The sequence below is a fragment of the Pseudorca crassidens genome, chromosome 3 (assembly GCF_039906515.1).
Source record: "Pseudorca crassidens isolate mPseCra1 chromosome 3, mPseCra1.hap1, whole genome shotgun sequence".
NCBI classification, from domain to species: Eukaryota; Metazoa; Chordata; class Mammalia; order Artiodactyla; family Delphinidae; genus Pseudorca; species Pseudorca crassidens.
The window spans coordinates 163,845,978-163,862,552 of NC_090298.1; the positions used below are offsets into that span (position 1 = coordinate 163,845,978).

The following is a 16,575-nucleotide window of genomic DNA, read 5'->3' on the forward strand; positions in this document are numbered from 1 at the left end:
CAAGTATATGTGTCATGATAGGAAGAGGGAAATATATATATATATATATGCAGCGCCACACGGCTTGCAGGATCTATTTCTCGACCAGGAGTTGAACCCAAGCTTCGGCAGTGAAAGGGCCGAGTCCTAACTACTGGACCATCAGGAAATTCCCCTGAGAGAACATTTTTTTTTTTTTTTTTTTTTTTTGCGATACGCCGACCTCTCACTGTTGTGGCCTCTCCCGTTGCGGAGCAACAGGCTCCGGACGCGCAGGCTCAGCGGCCATGGCTCACGGGCGCAGCCGCTCCGAGGCATGTGGGATCAGGGCACGAACCCGTGTCCCCTGCATCGGCAGGCGGACTCTCAGCCACTGCGCCACCAGGGAAGCCCCGAGAGAACATATTTTTAAAAATAAGTTTTTAATTGCGGTAAAATACACACAACAAAATTTACAGTTGGTTGCATTCAGTACATTCGCAGTGTTGTGCAACTTTTGCCACCGTCTTGTTCCAGAACCTTTTCATCACCCCAGAAGGAAATCCGGTACCCATTAAGCAGTCACTCCCCATTCCCCCCTACCCCCAGCTCCTGGCAACCACCGATCTGCATCTGTCTCTATAGATTTACCTATTTTGGACATTTTCTATCAACGGGATCATACAGTATGTGGCCTTCTGTGTCTGGCTTCTTTCACTGAGCATAATGTTTTCAAGGTTCATCCACACTGTAGCATGAATCAGTGCTTCATTCCTTTCTATGGCTAAATAATATTCCATTGTATGGATGGATCACATTTTTTTATCCATTCATCTGTTGATGGACATTTAGGTTGTTTCCACCTTTTGGAGGAGAGAATATCTTTTACTTCATTGCTTGTAGTTTGATTTAATAACTGTTAACTCTTTGGATGTATAAATATAGGCTTCCCTTTGTACCCTTGTCGTGTGTTCCACCTTGAGGCAAGATTGTTCTGTTTATAATTGTGTCTGTCTCCCAAGCTCAACTGCAACTTCCAAGTCTGGTTTATCTCTTTGTCCCAGCATTGGGAACATTCTTAAACAAGTGTTAGGTGTCAGGCACTGTTTTAGGCGTGGGGGAGTTAGGTGAGCATGACAAACAGAAAATGCTGTAATGCGGCTCACTTTGCAGCCTGGGGTTGGGGGAGACAGATAATATACAAATAAAGGAAGAAATAAAGGTAATTGATGATAACTGCAGTATTGGGTGAGTTACAGAAAATAACAGGGATAGGGTTAAAGAACAGCTGTGTTTGATGTAGGCTGGGTGATCAGAGACCGCTTCTCTGAAGAACCAAGACCTGAATAGCAGAAGCCAACCATGTGATGAGTCATTCCAAGCAGAGGGAAAGGCAAGTGCAAAGGCCCTGGGGGTGGGAATGCAGCTGGGGGGTTTGAGGAAAGCATGAAGGCTGGGATGGAGGAGTGATCAAGGGAGATGTCAGGAGATGAGATCTGAGAAGTGGGAAGGGCCTTCTGAGCCAGGGTAGGGAATTTGGATTTTTCTTCTAAGTCTGGTGGGGAGTCACTGGAGGACAGTGAACGTCTGGGACAAGGGTGGCGAGAAGTGGACGAATTCAGAATATATTTTGGAGGCAGAGCAAACAGCAATCCAATATATGAATGGATTGGGGCAGGGGCTGAGGGAAAAAGAGAAATTGAGGCTGACTTCTACATTTTGGGCATGAAAAACAGAATGAGTGAGTTGCTATACATAGTAGAGAGGAATAGAGTTGGGGGAAACCAAGAGTTCAGTTTCTAAGGTGTTCATTTTGGCATATCTATTAGACTAGGGACTGTTGGATATGAGTCCAAAACCCAGGGGAGAAGTCAGAGCTAGAGACATAAATTTGGGAGACATCAGCATAGGGATGGTATTTAAAGCATGAGATTGGAGTTTGTCAAGGTCTGAGTGTTGGCAGGAAAGAGACTGTACTTAAACCAAGTAATTGATGAGAACTCGTAGAAGGAAATAATCAAGGCATAGTGCATACCCTGGATTCGCCACAGCCAGGAGCTGTTACCACCCCATGGACCTGGAGGGAGAGAGCTACGTGGAGCTGCTGCCTGCTGTGGAGGGACACAGCCAACAAAGCTTGGAGGAAGGGGGCATGGGATAAACATCCTGACCTCACTCACCTCTCTCCCATCAGCCAAACCCAATGGAAGCCAGAGGGGAAGGAAGCCCATTGATGCAGGTGAACCAGAAGTCTGAGAAGGGGTGCCTGGGAGGTAGGAGGGAAATCAGGAGAGGATGGTGTCCTCCAAGTCCAAGGAGCTAATGGAGAGGGAATCAGGGAGGAGCCAGTGATCAGGTCTGGCAAATGGAGGTCACGGAGGTCCTTGGACAGAGAAGGTTCAGTGGCGTGGTGGAACCAAGAGCCCAGTAAGCATGGCTGGAAGAGGGACAGGAGGTGATAAAGAGTCCACTGTAGAGACAACTCATTCCAGAAGTACAGTTTTCATCCTCATCACCTCCCGAGGGAGTAAGCACTATTATCCCCGTTTTACAGACAAGGAAACTGAGCCTTGGAGAAGGCTGACACTTAGGTTCTGAGTGGGCGGGAATCAGGTGGGCCTGATTCCAATTGGGTCAATAGAGTCAGAGGAAGGAAGGAGGTCAGATGGTCAGAGGGAGGAGGGTAGCAGCTTGAGATTGGGATCAAGGAGAGAGTAGAGTGGGAGGGTGGACAGAAAGGGGAGTCACCAGGGTAGGCAGAGAGTTGGGGGATTATTGGGGCTCCTGAGGCTGTGTAGCCCCCCCACTTTCTTTAGGTAACTGTATCTTTCTTACTGGTCACCCCAAAATGGTGGGGGGTGGAGGCAGGTTTTGGAGAGAGCCCAGGGGAAGAGAGTGGAAAATGTCCCTGGGGGTAGGTCGCCTGCTCCCGGCATCGATCCTGGCCTTGAACGTCACAATCTGGCCCCAGCTGCAGGGAGCTACTTCTTCCTGCAAGCCTGGATACTTCTCTGAGCCTTCCCAGTCGCCTGGGTCCAAGGTGACCGCCTTTCAAACCTCAGCCGCTCTGCTGAGCCCTGGGCGTTCTGTGTGTGCGTCCCTCCCTCGTCCCTCAATCTGGGAGTGCACTTGGCGGTGGACGCCTCGCGTACTTTTCCTGGAGAGGGTGAGGGGAAGGGCCCTCTGGGCTTGGCGCGGGCGCTGGCTCACCGCTCGGAACCTTGCTGAACCCAGGCACTGGGAGGGAGACTGGGGCGGGCGGTGAGGCGGTTCCTGGCGCCCCCTCCAGCCCGAGCTGTGCGCTGCAGGGGTGGAAGGTGGAAGGACAGCCCAGACGCCGTGGGCGTTGCTGCTGCGCGGGACAGGCAAGGCCCCGGAAAGATGGCTTCGGGGGACACCCCACCAGAGGACAGCGTTCAGAGGCCCAGCCAGGCGTGCAGCTAGGGCCAAGCCTCCTGGCAATGCCGGGGACGTGAGGCCGAAAACGTTCTAGGGTGGCGCCCCCTGAGTGAACACTGCACCCAGACTGGCGTCCCAAGTAGCGGGCTAGGTCTAGGGAAGTCCTCTTTTAAACGGGCCAATGCCCTGAGCTGACTTGAGGTGTGCTAGTGGAAGCAATCCAGCGCCCAGCTGAGGCGCCCCCGTCTCGAGGGCGGGGCTAGGGCGGAGCCCGGAGTCCTGCCTGCAGGTGCAGGGGGCGTTGCCCGGCCCTGCCCCCGGGGACAGTTCTTGGAGGCCAGGGGCGGGTCAGAGAAGCGGCCGGTGCAGGCTACGCCTTGGAACCCGCGGACGGCGACTGCAGCCACAGGTGCCGCGCAGGGCGGTGTGTTCCAGCTCTGGGCATCAAAACTCCAGCGCTGGGAGCTACGGCTTCCCAGCTGCTCCCAACCCTGGACACCGAGGCCCCCGGGCCGGAGAGCGAAGCCCTGGGGTCGTCCGAAGAGCGGGGCCCTGAGCCCCCCGGGTTAGACAGAGAAATTCCCGGGCCTGCCGCAGAGCAGGATACCGAGGTCCCCAGGCCAGGAGGCGAGGTCCCCGTGCCCTCCCCAGACCAGGGCGCGGAGACCCCCGAGCAAGAGAGCGAAGTCCTCGGGCCATCAGCGGGGCAGGAGGCAGAGCGCCCTGGACCGACCGCAGCTGAGGGCTTTGAGAGTCCTGGGCGAGGCAGCGACGACGCTGAACCGTGTGAAGCGCGAGGCGCGGGGCTCCTGGAGCAGTGTCCCTCTCAAGGTCCGGAAACCTCCTCTGAGTCAAACTCGGAATCCCCCCAGCTGCGTTTTCTACTGCGCTCCGAGACCCCACAACAGCCCCCAGAGCAGCCGCTCATGGAGACGCCCATCGAGCGCGAAATCCGCCGCAGCTGCGAACGCGAGGAGAGCCTGCGCCGGAGCCGGGGCCTGAGCCCAGGTCGCGCGGGCCGCGAACTCGTCGAACTGCGTGTGCGGCCGGTGCTCAGCCTGCCGGGCCCCGGCTCCGCGCTCCCGCGCGCCTTGGAGCGCGCTCGGGCGGGCGCGCAGATGCAGCGAGACATCGAGCGGGAGGCCCATCGGCAGGCGGCGCTAGCGCGCCCCGAGATCCCAAAGCAGCGCGCCCGGCAGCCGCCTCAGCCGCTGGGCGAGCTCAAGCGCTTCTTCGAGGCTGCCGGCGGGTGCGGCTCCTCGCTGGCGGCGGAGGGCAGCGCGGACCCGCAGCGGCTGCCTGAGCCCGGAGGTCGGCCACGTTCAGTCGTGCAGAGCCGGTGCCCGGTGCTGGCCCGCGCCCCGCCGCCCATCGCACCATCGCTGCTGGAGCAGGAGGTGCGCGAGGTGAATGAGCGCGAGCGGGAACTGCAGCGCCAGCGCCTCAGCGTCTACGGCACCGCCGAGTTCAAGGAGCCCGCGCCCAGCCTAACTGGTAAGCCACTGGCGCCCCTACGCTGGGAATTCCCAGGGCTCCAGCCGCTCTCACCGACTGCCCAGCTCCAGTGGCCCTCTGATCCTCAGGGTCCCCCTTCCTGGCTCCCAGACTCCTCGGGCCCCTCTCAACTCACCTCTTCTGGGCTGACCATCCCTATGCTCCACACCCCCGGACTCCGTCGGACTCCCAGATCCAGACCCCTAGGCTCGTGGTGGGGGAAGGGAGGAGGATCCCACATGTCTTTGTCGGGTTCCAGGGAACCCTCCCTGGGTTCAGGCACACCTGGATCCTCCCTCTGAATTTTCGGGTTCCTACCTCCCCACCCTGGGTTTGTTTGCCTCTCTCCCCCCTCGGGTTCCTCCCTCCTCCCTCATGATGGAGGCCTCCATGGGGAGGAGGGGGGTGAACGCCTGTGTGTGTTTAAGGGGCGCGGCCGCTCTCCTTCGTCCTGGCCGCCTCCAGCTGGTGAGAGGAGGGGCAATCTCGGCTGAGCGCCCCTTCCCCCGCAGCGAGCAGGGGCGACGGAAAGCTGGCGGTGATCTGGCCTCCCCGCAGAAAGGCTTCGGAGAACGGCCTGGAGCAGGTGGGAACCCCTTTCCCCTCCTGCCTCAGGCGTTTGTCGCTGCCCCCCACCCCAACCCTCTGCGTGCGAGAACGCTGGGCTGGGGAAAGGACCCCCTGGGAAGTCACTCTGCGCTAGGACCCAAAGTCCCGGACGTGGCCCAGGGGTGTCGAGAAGGCGGTGGTCCTGGGGCCCAAACTGCCCCACCCGGGGCCTGGGTGTCCCCACTCGCGGTGCGCGGGCCCCCGAGGCATGCCTTCGGTCTGGCCCCTCTCTCCAGGAGGAGCCGAAGCCTTGAGGTTCGAGCCGGCTGGGGTCCCCGGACGAAGGTAACATGCCCGTCAGAGGACCCAGGCAGGGGCGCCCAGGAGTGCCCTCCGGATCGGCGGAAGACCTAGAGAGGGGCTACAGGTCTGAGCCAGGAAGGACGCAATCGATCAGCCCCTCCTCGAACCTGACTTTGTGAAATTGACCAGAATCTTCTATAAAACTGTTAGTCCCAATGGGGAAACACCACTATCACAACCCCGCCAGTAAAACTGCCCCGCCCTTCTCCACCTAACTGCAAACGGAGCTAGCCTCTCCTTCCGGCCTTGACTGTTAGATAGGGGTCACCTCCTCGGCTGTCCCCACTCCCCAATAAAGCCCCTTCTTTCTGGGCAGTGCAGGGCTGCTTTTTTCTGGGTCCTCTTCGTCTGCGGTGGGGTGGGGCGGGAGCGCGGCGAGAGGAGCAAGGCTTGAGAAAGTCGCCGGAGGCGCCGGCCGGAATGCAGAATGTCCCCTATCTCCCTGTTCCAGGGCCGCATATCTCCCCCTGCCCGGCCGGGGCCCTAGTGCCCCCTGGCGACGCGGGCGCGAACTGCGGCGTTGGGACAAACGAACTCATGCCCACCCTTTCCAGATTTCGTCAACATTTATTGGTGCCAAACCACATGCCCCGCGCAGGGTGCTGGCTAGACAGAGGTGATAAGAGGTTGTTCCCGCCCTTGGGGACATAAACAATGGCTACAAAAAAAAGGGAGTGGTATTGGTTCAAGCTCCTTAGTAGGGCATGCAAGGCCATTTATAATCTGCCTAGCAATTGCAAACCTCACATGCCTACAGACCTTAGGCAGATATTAAGAGAGAGACAGGGTGTGCTGTAAAACAAATGCCTCATTTCAACAGGCAGGTAGGTGTTCTTCCATATCACCAGTGCTATGAGTGAGTGAGCTTAGTGGTGTCAAGCTTCTGCTTTCCAAAAGCAACTGGAGGGAATTCCCTGGTGGTCCAGTGGTTAAGATTCTGTGCTTTCACTGCCCAAGGCCTGCGTTCAATCCCTGGTCTGGGAACCAAGATCCCACGAGCCCCATGGTGCAGCCAAAAAAATAAAAAACAAACAAACAAAAAACCCCCAAAGCAACTGGAAGTCCAGGCTTTAAAAGAGAAATCTACCAAACTTTAATTGTGACTATTTAGAAAACTTTAATTGGTGGGGGGCAGGAGGGGACAGCAAGCAACACCTGTTTGCAGACGGGCTTATGGCTGTCAATTGGCAAGCCCTCCTTAATTTCCCTCTGTCCCAAGACAAGGGGTCCAAGGCTCCCCTGGATGGGATTCAAGATAAGCTGTAAGACTGCATCTGTGCAGTATATTCTGCAGTGTTAGTGTATCAGCTTCTTAGAGGTGCGCTGAGACCCAGAAAAGACTTTTAGAATCATTGTTTAAACTCCTGGATTTGTCCAATTCTGTATGCCCTGGGTCTAGCTCACACAGCACTGCACCCCAACAGTAGCTCAGCCCAAGGACCCACCCCTGACCCCATCATCAGCACACTGACCACATGGTTGACCATGACTCTGGGAGGTACAGAGAGAAAAGCAGGAAAGAGCCAGCACTGCCAAAGTGGAAAATGGAAACGCCAAGAACCTGTTCTTAATCCTCCCAGCAGGGGAGCTAAGAATTAAGTATGTAGAGTTAACAGAACTGCTTAAGTGTAGGCCTGGGTTCTCTAACTTTCTTGCATATTAAAATCACCTGAGGCGCCCTTATGCCAAATAAATCAGAATCTGATAGAGGCCTTGGCATCAGTAAAGCTCCCCAGGTGCTTCTAACATGGAGCCAAGTTTGAGAGCCATGAGGTCGATGTAGGCTAGCATTTCTCAAAGTGTGGCATCTGGACGAGCAACGTCAGCATCACTTGGGAACTTGTAAGAAACACACATTCTTGGGCTCCATCCCAGACTTAATGACCAAACCCTCCACATGACTCTAAAGTTAGAGAATCATGGGTGTAGACAGGACCCAAGAAATTAAGCCTGTTTCCTTCCTCTCTGTGTTGTCACCACCCACCAGAAATCTAGTTTTAAGTGGCTTGTGGATTTGTCTTAAGGGAGATAGATTAAATCTGCATGTCGCTAGTCCAAATTGAGATGTTCTGTAAGTGTAAAATACACAAAAGATTTTTAAAACCTAGTACAAAAAAAGAGGGCTATCTCATTAATAATTTCTTACATTGATTATATGTTGGAATAATATCTTGGATATATGAAGTTAAATAAAAATATCACTAAACTTATGACCTCTATTTTTCTAATGTGCCTACTAGAAAATTTGAAATTACATATGTGACTCGCATTTGTGGCTCATTTTAAATTTCTATGGGACTGGGCTAGTCTAAACAGTGGAGGGGGGCCTCAAATCCGTGTCAGGGAACTTCAGAACCCCTTTGGACCCGTTCAGACCTGGGCTGTGGACTAAAAAATCCTTAATGCAGTCAGAAACTGTCACCAGAAGCCTCCAATCCCACCCCGAGTGAACAAGGGTTTTGGTCCAGTCCTGATTTACTTCACCTCTCACGTTCTTTTTTGTCACTTGTAAACTGGGATAATCATAATACTTATGATAATACTATGTACCAGGGACTATTAGGTAAGCGAGTGTTTTGCTCCATGAAGCAGGGCTCCAAGTCTCTCCTCCCACTCTGAAAATGCTAGGGGGAACCAAAAGGTGTCCCTTAGTTTAAAGCGGGGGGTTGCTCGCAGCTGAGTGACACCCGGGTCAGCAAGGACACCCCTCCCCTCGCAAGTGACCAGTTGCTATCAGAAGAACCCAGCTCAGGTCCAGGCTCCGCCACTTGGTCGCCGTAGCTCTCGGCAGGCGAGTTCACCTCTCAACCCGTGTCTTCTCTCCGGTCCAAGGTTGGGGTGAGGCTTAGCGACCCTAAGTTGGATTGCCTCCAGGCTCTCCCGCCCAGCCCGCGCCCCGGACACTCCAGGGGGTACGGCGACCTGCACAAGACAAGACCGAAAAGCTGGAAGAAAAGATCTAACCTCGGCTCTTAGGAAACTGATGGCTGGCCCTTTCCCGGGGCACGTTGGGAAATATAGTCTTTTTCGGTACAGGAAATAATTTCCGGGTCAAAACATAAGAGTGGGCGTGGCTCTGCGTCCCTTCCCACAGTGGGCGTTGAATTTCCCGGCTACCCAAAACTTGAGGTTTTCTGGGTTCCGGTTGTTGACAGGAGCAGCTACTTCCCTTTTTGCTTCATGCGCGCCTCTGCGCATGCTCTGAGCTTCCGTCCTCCCGTCGTGGACTATGGTTTTGTTTCCAGAGACTACATTTCCCAGAAGGTCGCGCGAGTGGGCGGGGCCCCCTCTCCCCAAGGGGAGGGGAGCGGCGATCCGAGCGGACGCTGAGCCTGTGACCTCTTTCTTTCTTTTATTTAACATAAAACCGGTGTGTCCACCCGCAGGGCCCCGCGGCCGGGCCGGACCCAGTGCGGACGGGCTAGCTCGGCCTGGCCCCTTGGAAGGCGAGGCGGAGCTGCACTAGGAGAACGAGTGAGCCCCTCCACTACTCCCTCTCCTGGAGTTTGGAACTGTCAAGCTCCAGCTCCCACCCTCTCTCCAGGTTCAAGACTCCTGCGCGGCCCACGCCGCGGGCCCGGCGGCGCTCGGGGGCCGGGCCGTGCCTGCCTGGCCCGTGAGGATCTGCACCAGCAGGTCGGTGGCCAGCATGTGCGACGGCTCCTCGAAGCCGATGGTCAGCAGCTGCTCGTAGTCCCCGGAAGGCTGCGGGGACAAAATCCTGGGGGCCGGGGAGAGACAGGCCTGGATGTGAGCGCCCCCTGCTACTCGGGAGCCCCTCCCCTTGAGTGAGAGGCTGTGGCTGAGAGAGGCTTTGTTTCAGCTAGGGGTGGGAAAAACCCTGGGGGAAAGTGATTTTCTTGTTGATGAGAAACATAGAGGGTAACGGCTCTGGGAGGCTGAACAACTCTGGCCCTGACCTGGCCAATTACTCAGCTAGCTGTGTGTCCTTGGGCAGGTAATTTATCCTCTCTGAGCACCTATTTCCTTCTTTGTAAAGTGGGGCTAGTAGTATAGACCTCAGCGGGTTGTTACACGAGTCTGCATAAAGCGCTTTTCAGGGCACAATAAAATGCTATCATTATTACCAGTGGAAACAGTGTTGGGGGAGGTAGATGGTGCTTGTTTGGGTTCTGCCCCTCCCTCCAGACCCCACGCCCACCTTGCCATAGCCCTAGCTCCTACCATGAAGAAAGGTCATCCTCAGCTGGTCCTAGGGGCACCCATCGGCCGATGGACCACAGCTTCTGAATCTGGGGGCATGAGTTGGTTGGACTCTTGCCTGTGTCTTCCCATGTATCTCTATAGCACAGGAAGTAGCTGGGAGGGGAAGGGGCAGCAATTAAATGTGAGCAGTTTCCTAACTTCTGTTGGAGGGCTTTAATTTTGGAGGTAAGGTAGAAACTCATCAGAAGTTGCCTTCAAGTTCTCAGGTAGGGATATGATTCAATACTGAGGCTTTTTCTCACTGTCAGCCTACTTTTAAGATGAGGGCTTTTATTTTGATGGGGGCATATATATATTTTTAAAGGTGGGGATGACCTTTCAAAGGTCCTTGATTTCCTGCTTGGCTTTCCATGCTTTGATGGTGGTGGTTCAGTGGCCCAAACTGGCATTCTCCATAGAGAGGGGAGGACTTTGATTCTGATAAGGGGACTCACTAATCCACACGGGAATCTTGCCCCTGGCTGCTGGACTCTGGGGTGGTTTCCAGGTTCCAGCGCATCTTCTTGTAGAGGTATCGGGGCAAGCGGCTGGCGGTGTAGGCGGCAGGGGCACAGTATCTAAAGATGGACACCTCGTGGGAAGGACTGATGGAGAACCTCCCGCAGAAGAAACAGGAGATGCTGGCAGGAGATGGGAGAGTGGGGAATGAGGGTATGCCCTGGACTCCTCCACCCCTGACCCCAATCCCAGTCTCCTAACCTTTTACCTTAGGGGGTCAGTCTCCTCCAGGTTCACAAACCCAAATGATGCATACATAAGGACCAGCTGTTCCAGGCGCAGAGTCAGCTGTTGGGAGATCTCCAACAGCTGCATGGAAGAGGGGGCATAATGTGATTAGCTGGCCTGCCATGAGCGTCCTCCCCATCCCCCAGGCCTGAGGGATGAAGAAAGGGGCATAGGGTCTGGGAAACCTGCTCCACACACCCCCTTTCGGATCAGCTCCTGCAGGGCTCCAAAGATGGGGGGCACACTCCGTGCAGCTGCCTCCAGGTACAGGAAGTAGGGCTCACACATCTGCAAGAAGGTGGGCATGGCCTTCGCCAGCTGTTCCTTCTGCACTCGGTCCCTGCTGAAGGGAGAAGGGGGCCTTTGCCTGAGGTCCCTGGCTCCCCCACCAATTTCTCCCATTCCACTCACTGCCCACCTGTATCCCTGACCTGGACCCCCACTACAAACCAAATCCCCCAGTGTCAGGCCTTTCTCAGAGCATCTTCCAGGACCACCAGCATCAAAAACATTTGAAACACTTGTTAAATGCAGACACCCGAGTCCCAGGACTGACTTTGACTTACTATTCCCTGGGTGAAGCCCAGAAATCTAGGGTTTAAACAACCTCCCAGGGGATTCCCATGGACATTGATATATGAGAATCACAGTCCCCTTTCCCTTGGTCTGGGAGTCGTATTATCCTTTGAGGCCTCAAACTGGTAGCCAGTAGGCCAAATCTTGCTCAGATAGGTTTTGTTTAGCCTGCCCAGGGTTCAAAACCTAAGCCAACGGTTACAAAGTGGGAGAAGAGTTCTAGCGATTTGGCAACCCCAAGGGCCCACATAATAGCCCGCACTCCCTAACCCCAAATTTCTACACAGTCCTCATAACTCTTCGAAATTGGATTGCTGATCAGCTAGCTTCATTTACCTCCTCTGGCTCCTAATGCTTTTGAGTTTGCAAATCTGGTGTCTGTCACCTATTTTGTTATTCCCTTCTCCGTCTCCTCATCCGTGGGTAGAACCTAGGACCCCGTCCAACATCACCTGTAGAACAAGTAGCTCTGGAAATCATCTGCCTTCTTGAGCAGGTAACGGAGCTGTTCGCTGATGGGGCTGAACATGGTGTCCAAGGGTAGGCGAGGAGGGGCGGGCCCGGGGCCTGGGGCCAGAGGCTCAGGGAAAGGCGTAGAGGTGGAGGCCTCGGGCAGCTGCCCCTGAATATCCTCGGGCTCCGCCTGGGGTGAGTCCCCAGGTCGGCCAGTGGGAGGCGACCATGAGGGGTCTTCGCAGGGCTGTACCCCAGGTTCCAAGTCGTCCGGGAGCGGCGTTTCCGCAGGGCCCGCGGGGAGCGGCCCCAAGAACCACTGCCTGGTTGCCATCGTGCGGCGGGAGGCGGGGACCAGAGCTCTTTAAGCCTCCGCTGCTCACATTGGCCGCAGGTTCGACCCCGCCCAGGGTACCTCGGCCTTGGCTGGGAGCGCGTCCCCCTCCATCTCACCCGGGCCTCGACCTCTCTGCCGGCGCTGCGTGGAGGGAGTTCAGTTCATTTGAATTTCAACACGCAGGAGGGGCGAGCCGTTCCGGCTCGCGCTGCGCGGCCCGGCCGCGGCGCCTCGCGCACACGCGCGCTCCCGGAAACTGGCCGTGGGGTACGCGCCGGGGGAGGCGACCTGGGCCGCTGCTGGCGCGGCAGTGTCCTGGGGGTGCGACCTGGGGCCAGCGCATTTGACTCTCTGAGGCGGTTTCCTAGGGAGGAGGGGTCTCTACCGAGCGTCCAAACCCCGGGGTTGCAGGTATAGAAAACGAGGACGGCCCCGCCCCACTCGCTGAGTCTCTGACTCCCAGGACACGGAATCTGTATATTTTTTAAAAAAACTAATGGAGTTGAGAAACTGCATTAGAACTTAGCAGCACTTGTGATGTAGTGGTTGTTACTAACAATAATAAAAATTTTCACTTGGAAAAATTTTCCCATCCCATGACCTCATCTGATGGCCCAGTCCTTTCCGCCCTTTTTATGGAGAGGGCCAGGAGGCCTGGAGACCCTACCATGGGCCCAAAACAGACCCCTGCCTGCAACAGTTGTAGGCTGGATTCTTTGTAACATGCAAAGGTTGTCAGATAATAGAGCTATGAAGCCAAACATATTAATTATAAAGACTCTGGGTAAAGAACTCAGACAGGTGTCAGGCTGCACCCCGCGTGACCCTGAGCAAACATCTTTGCCGTGATGAGCCAGTTGCCACATCTGTAAAGTGGATTTTTCACGAGCCCTGCCTCATGGGGCTGTGGTGAGACCCAGAGAATGCCCGTAAAGCCTAGAGTTAACTGCTAGTCACTTAACAAATATTTGAGCACCTACTGTGTGCCCAAGCGCTGTTCTGGGAATGGGGAGATGGCAGAAGCAGCAAATATTCCTGTCCTCCTGGAGCAGTTAGCTGGCTGTGGGGCAGCCCCATTCACTACCTGTCTCCCTTCTCAAACAGTTCTGTCCTAACCCAAGACTCCCAGGAGGCTGGTGTGGATCTCCACGTCCCCGACTACATTCATAAAATGGACGCTGTGCCATGTTTTTGTTCTCTCTTTTTTTAAAATTTTATTTAAAAAACCTTCGGTGCAATATTAAAAAGCAATACAGCCAGCTGGAGCGACAATGAACAGAAAGAAATGGGAGGGGTAAGGAAGCTCCAGGGACCCCCTCCCAGCTGCTCCCAGGGGCTGGAGGCCAGGGACAGACTGGGGAGGGGCCTGGGTGGTGGGGGAGGGGGGAACGGCCACCCACCAAAATGAACAGACAGAATAAAACATTTATATAGGAAACATCTGGCTGAACTGAAGAGGATCTAGGGAAGATGGGAAGCCCCCATTTTACTTTTCCAAAAATGTCCTAGACTGGGTGAGGGGGAGGGTTGGCCTCCTGGGGTGAAATAAGTAGGCCCTGTCCCACCCGACACTCCTCTATCAGGGAGTCCAGGCTGTGCTGGGCACCAGAGGTGTGTGTGTTGGGGAGACACAGGGAAAAGAGGAGTAGGCATGCCCCCTCACTGGAATCTGTGATGAGGGCTGAGGGTGTCCCCGACCAGCTCCCGGACTCTGGGGGTCTTGTGTAAGGTGGGGACTGGGCTGGGGCAGGGGCGAGGCTTGGCGCTCAGCCTAGGAAGCCATCGGGGTCGTCATCCTCAAAGTGGCCTTGTTGCAGCACCTTGATGTGGTGCTCGTAGATTTTCAGGGCTGGGCCGAGGCGGATGGACAGGCCGGTCAGCACATCTGTGCGCTGCATTAGCAGCAAAGACTTGCCATCGATTTCCTGGGTGGGACAGAGAGAGAGAGAGAGAGAGAGAGGGCGAGCGAGCGAGCAGGGTCAGAGCACACACCCCCACTAAGGCCCTGGAACGCTGGGGCTAAGTTGAGGGTCAGGAACTCACCTGCTCTTGGAAAGCTGTTGCCTGCTCGGGGAAGCCGGCCTCGGTGAAGTACTCTACCACATCTGTCACTGTCCACTCCACAGGATCAGCCGGCTTCTCCTTGCGCCCAGAACTGTGTTGGAACAAAGGGAACCAGTGAGCAGTGATGCTCCTCTGGTTCTGTGACACACACCTGGGCGGCACCCCTGTGTCTCAAACACCCCAACTTACGGACAGCCAAAGGGGGTCCCATCAGCCCCAGGTAGGGCTGGTTTTCCTGGGGGCAAAGGCACGGGGGATGGGGAGTCTGGCCCAGTGGCAGCAGAGGCTGGGAAATAAAAAGCATATGCCTGTGGTTTTGTCTTGGGGCTCGGTTCCTTCCCACCAGGCACCCTCCCCCACCCGGCGGGGTCCTTACCTGATCCCCCTTCCTTATTCATGGCGGCCATGGAGAACACCTGTCGGGTACCACTGCCTGGTGCTGGCCCCCGCCCTTCATCCTGGCCCTGGTGGGGTCCACAGGGTGTCCACTCCTTGATCCTCTCCTTGGCACTCTGAGGGCCCCGCTCGCCATTAAGCTGCTGGTGCTGGGCACCCGCAGGACGGTCACCCTCGGGCACCTCGGAGCCCTCAGACACTTCGTCTTCATCATCTTCATCTTCATCATCTTCATCCTCCTCTTCCTTCTCAAGCACTCGCTCTTCTCCACCTCTCTGGTGCAAGGGAGACAGGCACGCAAGGTTAGTAGCTGTTCTGGCCCTGGGCCCAATCCCTGGGATCCAGGACCAAGTGGTGTGCCTCACTACCACCTTTAATATCAACACGGACTAACTTTTACACATTCACTCCATGCCAGGCTCTGTGTTAATAAAGCCCTCAGTAGCCAAATCTCATTAAACTCGCTCAACAACCCCAAGGAGTCGCTACTGTCATTAAGTCGCGTTTTACAGCAGAGGAAACTGAGGCTGGGGAAGATCAAGTGACTTGCCAAGGTCACCACCCGCCGAGCCCGCCGGGAAGAAGCGCAAAGCCCCGGCCGCCTGCGGCCCGGTTACTACCGGGATAAGCGCCCCGCTACCAACTTCGCCCGCACCTGCCCACCGCGCGGCGCCCCCCTCCGCGGCGCGCTCACCTTGCTCCGCGACGCGCGGGCGCTGGCAGCCGATGGTGCCCGCCCGGGCCTGTCCCCGCGGGGCAGCGCGAGCGCTCCGAGGCGGGTGCGCTCCAGGCGGCCCCGCGCCGCCGCCTCCTCCTCTAGCAGCCCCTGCACGCGGCCGCGGGTTAGGCGGCCGCCGGCGCCGCCGCTGCCCCCGAGGTAGCGCACGACTTCCCGCAGGCTCACGGGCCGCGCCGGGCCGCCGGCCCGCGCCGCGCCCCCCTCCGGCGGCTGCTGTGGCTGCGGCGGCGGCTGCTGCTGCTGCTGCTGTGGCGGCGCCGGCGGCTGTGGCGGCGGCGGCAGCGGCGGCTCCCGGGCGGCGACGGCGGGCGGGGGGGCGCGGCGCGGGCCGGCCGGGGGCGCCCCTGCCGGAGGAGCAGCGGGAGCGGGCGGCGGCGCGGCCAGGGGCGCGGCCCGCTGCGCGCGGGGGCCCGGCTGCGCGGGGCCGGGCGAGGGGGGCGCTGTGGCGGCGGCAGCGGCGGCCGCGCGGGGCGCCCGGGCCGGGGCGGCGGCGGCGACGGGCGCGGGCGGTGGCGGCGGGGCGGGCGTGGGCGGCGGCGCGGCGGCGGCGGCGGCGGCGGCGGCGGCGGCGGGGCCCCCGCGGGGGGCGCGCGGCGGGGCCGGCGGGGTGGCTCCGCGCCGGGGCGGCTGGACGCGCGCCGCGTTGCGGTACGAGATGCTCCCCTTGTAGCTGACCCGGAGCACGGCGCGCTGCTGGATCAGTTTCTCGAGCTCGGCGCGCGTGCGCTCCGGCTCCGGGCCGTGCCGCCGCCGCACCATCCGGCAGATGCGCTCCAGGTCCGGCCGCGCCTTGCGCGAGCGCAGCGAGTCGATGGTGTCCAGGATCCACTCTTGGTAGTGCGGGGAAGCGGCGGACGACGAGGCAGCGGCCGCCGTGGTGGCGGCCGCCGCCGTCTCCGGCGGGGGTAGGGCCGGGGGCCCCGCCATGCCTCCCGCCCGGCCCGGCTGCACCGTGCGCGCTGCCTCCCTCCCAGCGCGGCGCCCCCCTCCCCGGCTCCCCTCCCTCCGCCGCTGCCCGCCTCCTCCGCCTCCCCCCCCCGGGGGGCGCAGCGCCTCGGCGGAGCGGCGGCGGCGCTGCTGTTTCTTTGCAAAAAAAAAAAAAAAAAGAACGAGAGAGAGGGAGCGAGAGAGAAAAAACAGTGAGAGAGAAAGAAAAGAGAGAAAAATATATGCACACACTCACTCACTCGCACGCACGCACACACAGACCCGCTTCTGCTGGGCGCGCGCGGGGCCGGGGATGCGAGGAGGGAGGAGGGGAGCGCGGCGCGGCCGGCCCCTCCCCGCCGCCGCC

The 16,575-nt window shown here is 57.8% G+C and overlaps 3 protein-coding genes across 6 annotated transcripts; 1 reads left to right on the forward strand and 2 right to left on the reverse strand.

Moving 5' to 3' along the window:
- The first annotated feature begins 3,638 nt into the window (after window positions 1-3,638).
- MISP3 (MISP family member 3) lies at window positions 3,639-6,078 on the forward strand. 4 transcript variants are annotated; one of them, XM_067733561.1, is made up of 3 exons: window positions 3,659-4,851; window positions 5,364-5,437; window positions 5,697-6,078. In XM_067733561.1, the coding sequence occupies exons 1-3, from the start codon at window positions 4,284-4,286 to the stop codon at window positions 5,712-5,714; spliced, it is 660 nt and encodes a 219-aa protein (XP_067589662.1). In that variant the 5' UTR covers window positions 3,659-4,283; the 3' UTR covers window positions 5,715-6,078. The 4 variants fall into 4 exon arrangements, with proteins under 4 accessions (XP_067589664.1, XP_067589663.1, XP_067589660.1 ...); XM_067733563.1 differs by lacking the exon at window positions 5,697-6,078 and having other exon boundaries at window positions 3,639-4,851; window positions 5,317-5,441; XM_067733562.1 differs by lacking the exon at window positions 5,697-6,078 and having other exon boundaries at window positions 3,639-4,851; window positions 5,280-5,415.
- Window positions 6,079-9,216: 3,138 nt separating this feature from the next.
- C3H19orf67 (chromosome 3 C19orf67 homolog) lies at window positions 9,217-12,079 on the reverse strand. Its single transcript, XM_067730181.1, has 6 exons — window positions 11,745-12,079; window positions 10,915-11,059; window positions 10,697-10,797; window positions 10,425-10,610; window positions 9,949-10,083; window positions 9,217-9,484 (listed from the first exon to the last, which is right to left on the reverse strand). The coding sequence occupies exons 1-6, from the start codon at window positions 12,077-12,079 to the stop codon at window positions 9,310-9,312; spliced, it is 1,077 nt and encodes a 358-aa protein (XP_067586282.1). The 3' UTR covers window positions 9,217-9,309.
- Window positions 12,080-13,270: 1,191 nt separating this feature from the next.
- SAMD1 (sterile alpha motif domain containing 1) lies at window positions 13,271-16,575 on the reverse strand. The gene is made up of 5 exons (XM_067733564.1): window positions 15,237-16,575; window positions 14,523-14,817; window positions 14,336-14,432; window positions 14,126-14,237; window positions 13,271-14,007 (listed from the first exon to the last, which is right to left on the reverse strand). Exons 1-5 carry the CDS (start codon window positions 16,206-16,208, stop codon window positions 13,849-13,851), a joined length of 1,635 nt encoding a protein of 544 aa, XP_067589665.1. The 5' UTR covers window positions 16,209-16,575; the 3' UTR covers window positions 13,271-13,848.

What these genes read in the sequence shown, in the direction of transcription:
- SAMD1 (XM_067733564.1), bottom strand. Translation starts at nt 16,208, where the DNA reads ATGGCGGGGCCCCCGGCCCTACCCCCGCCGGAGACGGCGGCGGCCGCC. An exon ending in GAATAAGGAAGGGGGATCAG is followed by an intron (nt 14,433 to 14,522) that starts GTAAGGACCCCG and finishes TTTATTTCCCAG; the next exon opens with CCTCTGCTGCCACTGGGCCA. An exon ending in CAACAGCTTTCCAAGAGCAG is followed by an intron (nt 14,008 to 14,125) that starts GTGAGTTCCTGA and finishes TGTCCCACCCAG; the next exon opens with GAAATCGATGGCAAGTCTTT.
- MISP3 (XM_067733559.1), top strand. Translation starts at nt 4,284, where the DNA reads ATGGAGACGCCCATCGAGCGCGAAATCCGCCGCAGCTGCGAACGCGAG. An exon ending in GCCCGCGCCCAGCCTAACTG is followed by an intron (nt 4,852 to 5,363) that starts GTAAGCCACTGG and finishes CTTCCCCCGCAG; the next exon opens with CGAGCAGGGGCGACGGAAAG.
- C3H19orf67 (XM_067730181.1), bottom strand. Translation starts at nt 12,079, where the DNA reads ATGGCAACCAGGCAGTGGTTCTTGGGGCCGCTCCCCGCGGGCCCTGCG. An exon ending in GAGGAGACTGACCCCCTAAG is followed by an intron (nt 10,611 to 10,696) that starts GTAAAAGGTTAG and finishes ATCTCCTGCCAG; the next exon opens with CATCTCCTGTTTCTTCTGCG. An exon ending in CAAGATTCCCGTGTGGATTA is followed by an intron (nt 10,084 to 10,424) that starts GTGAGTCCCCTT and finishes TTCCCCTCCCAG; the next exon opens with CTACTTCCTGTGCTATAGAG.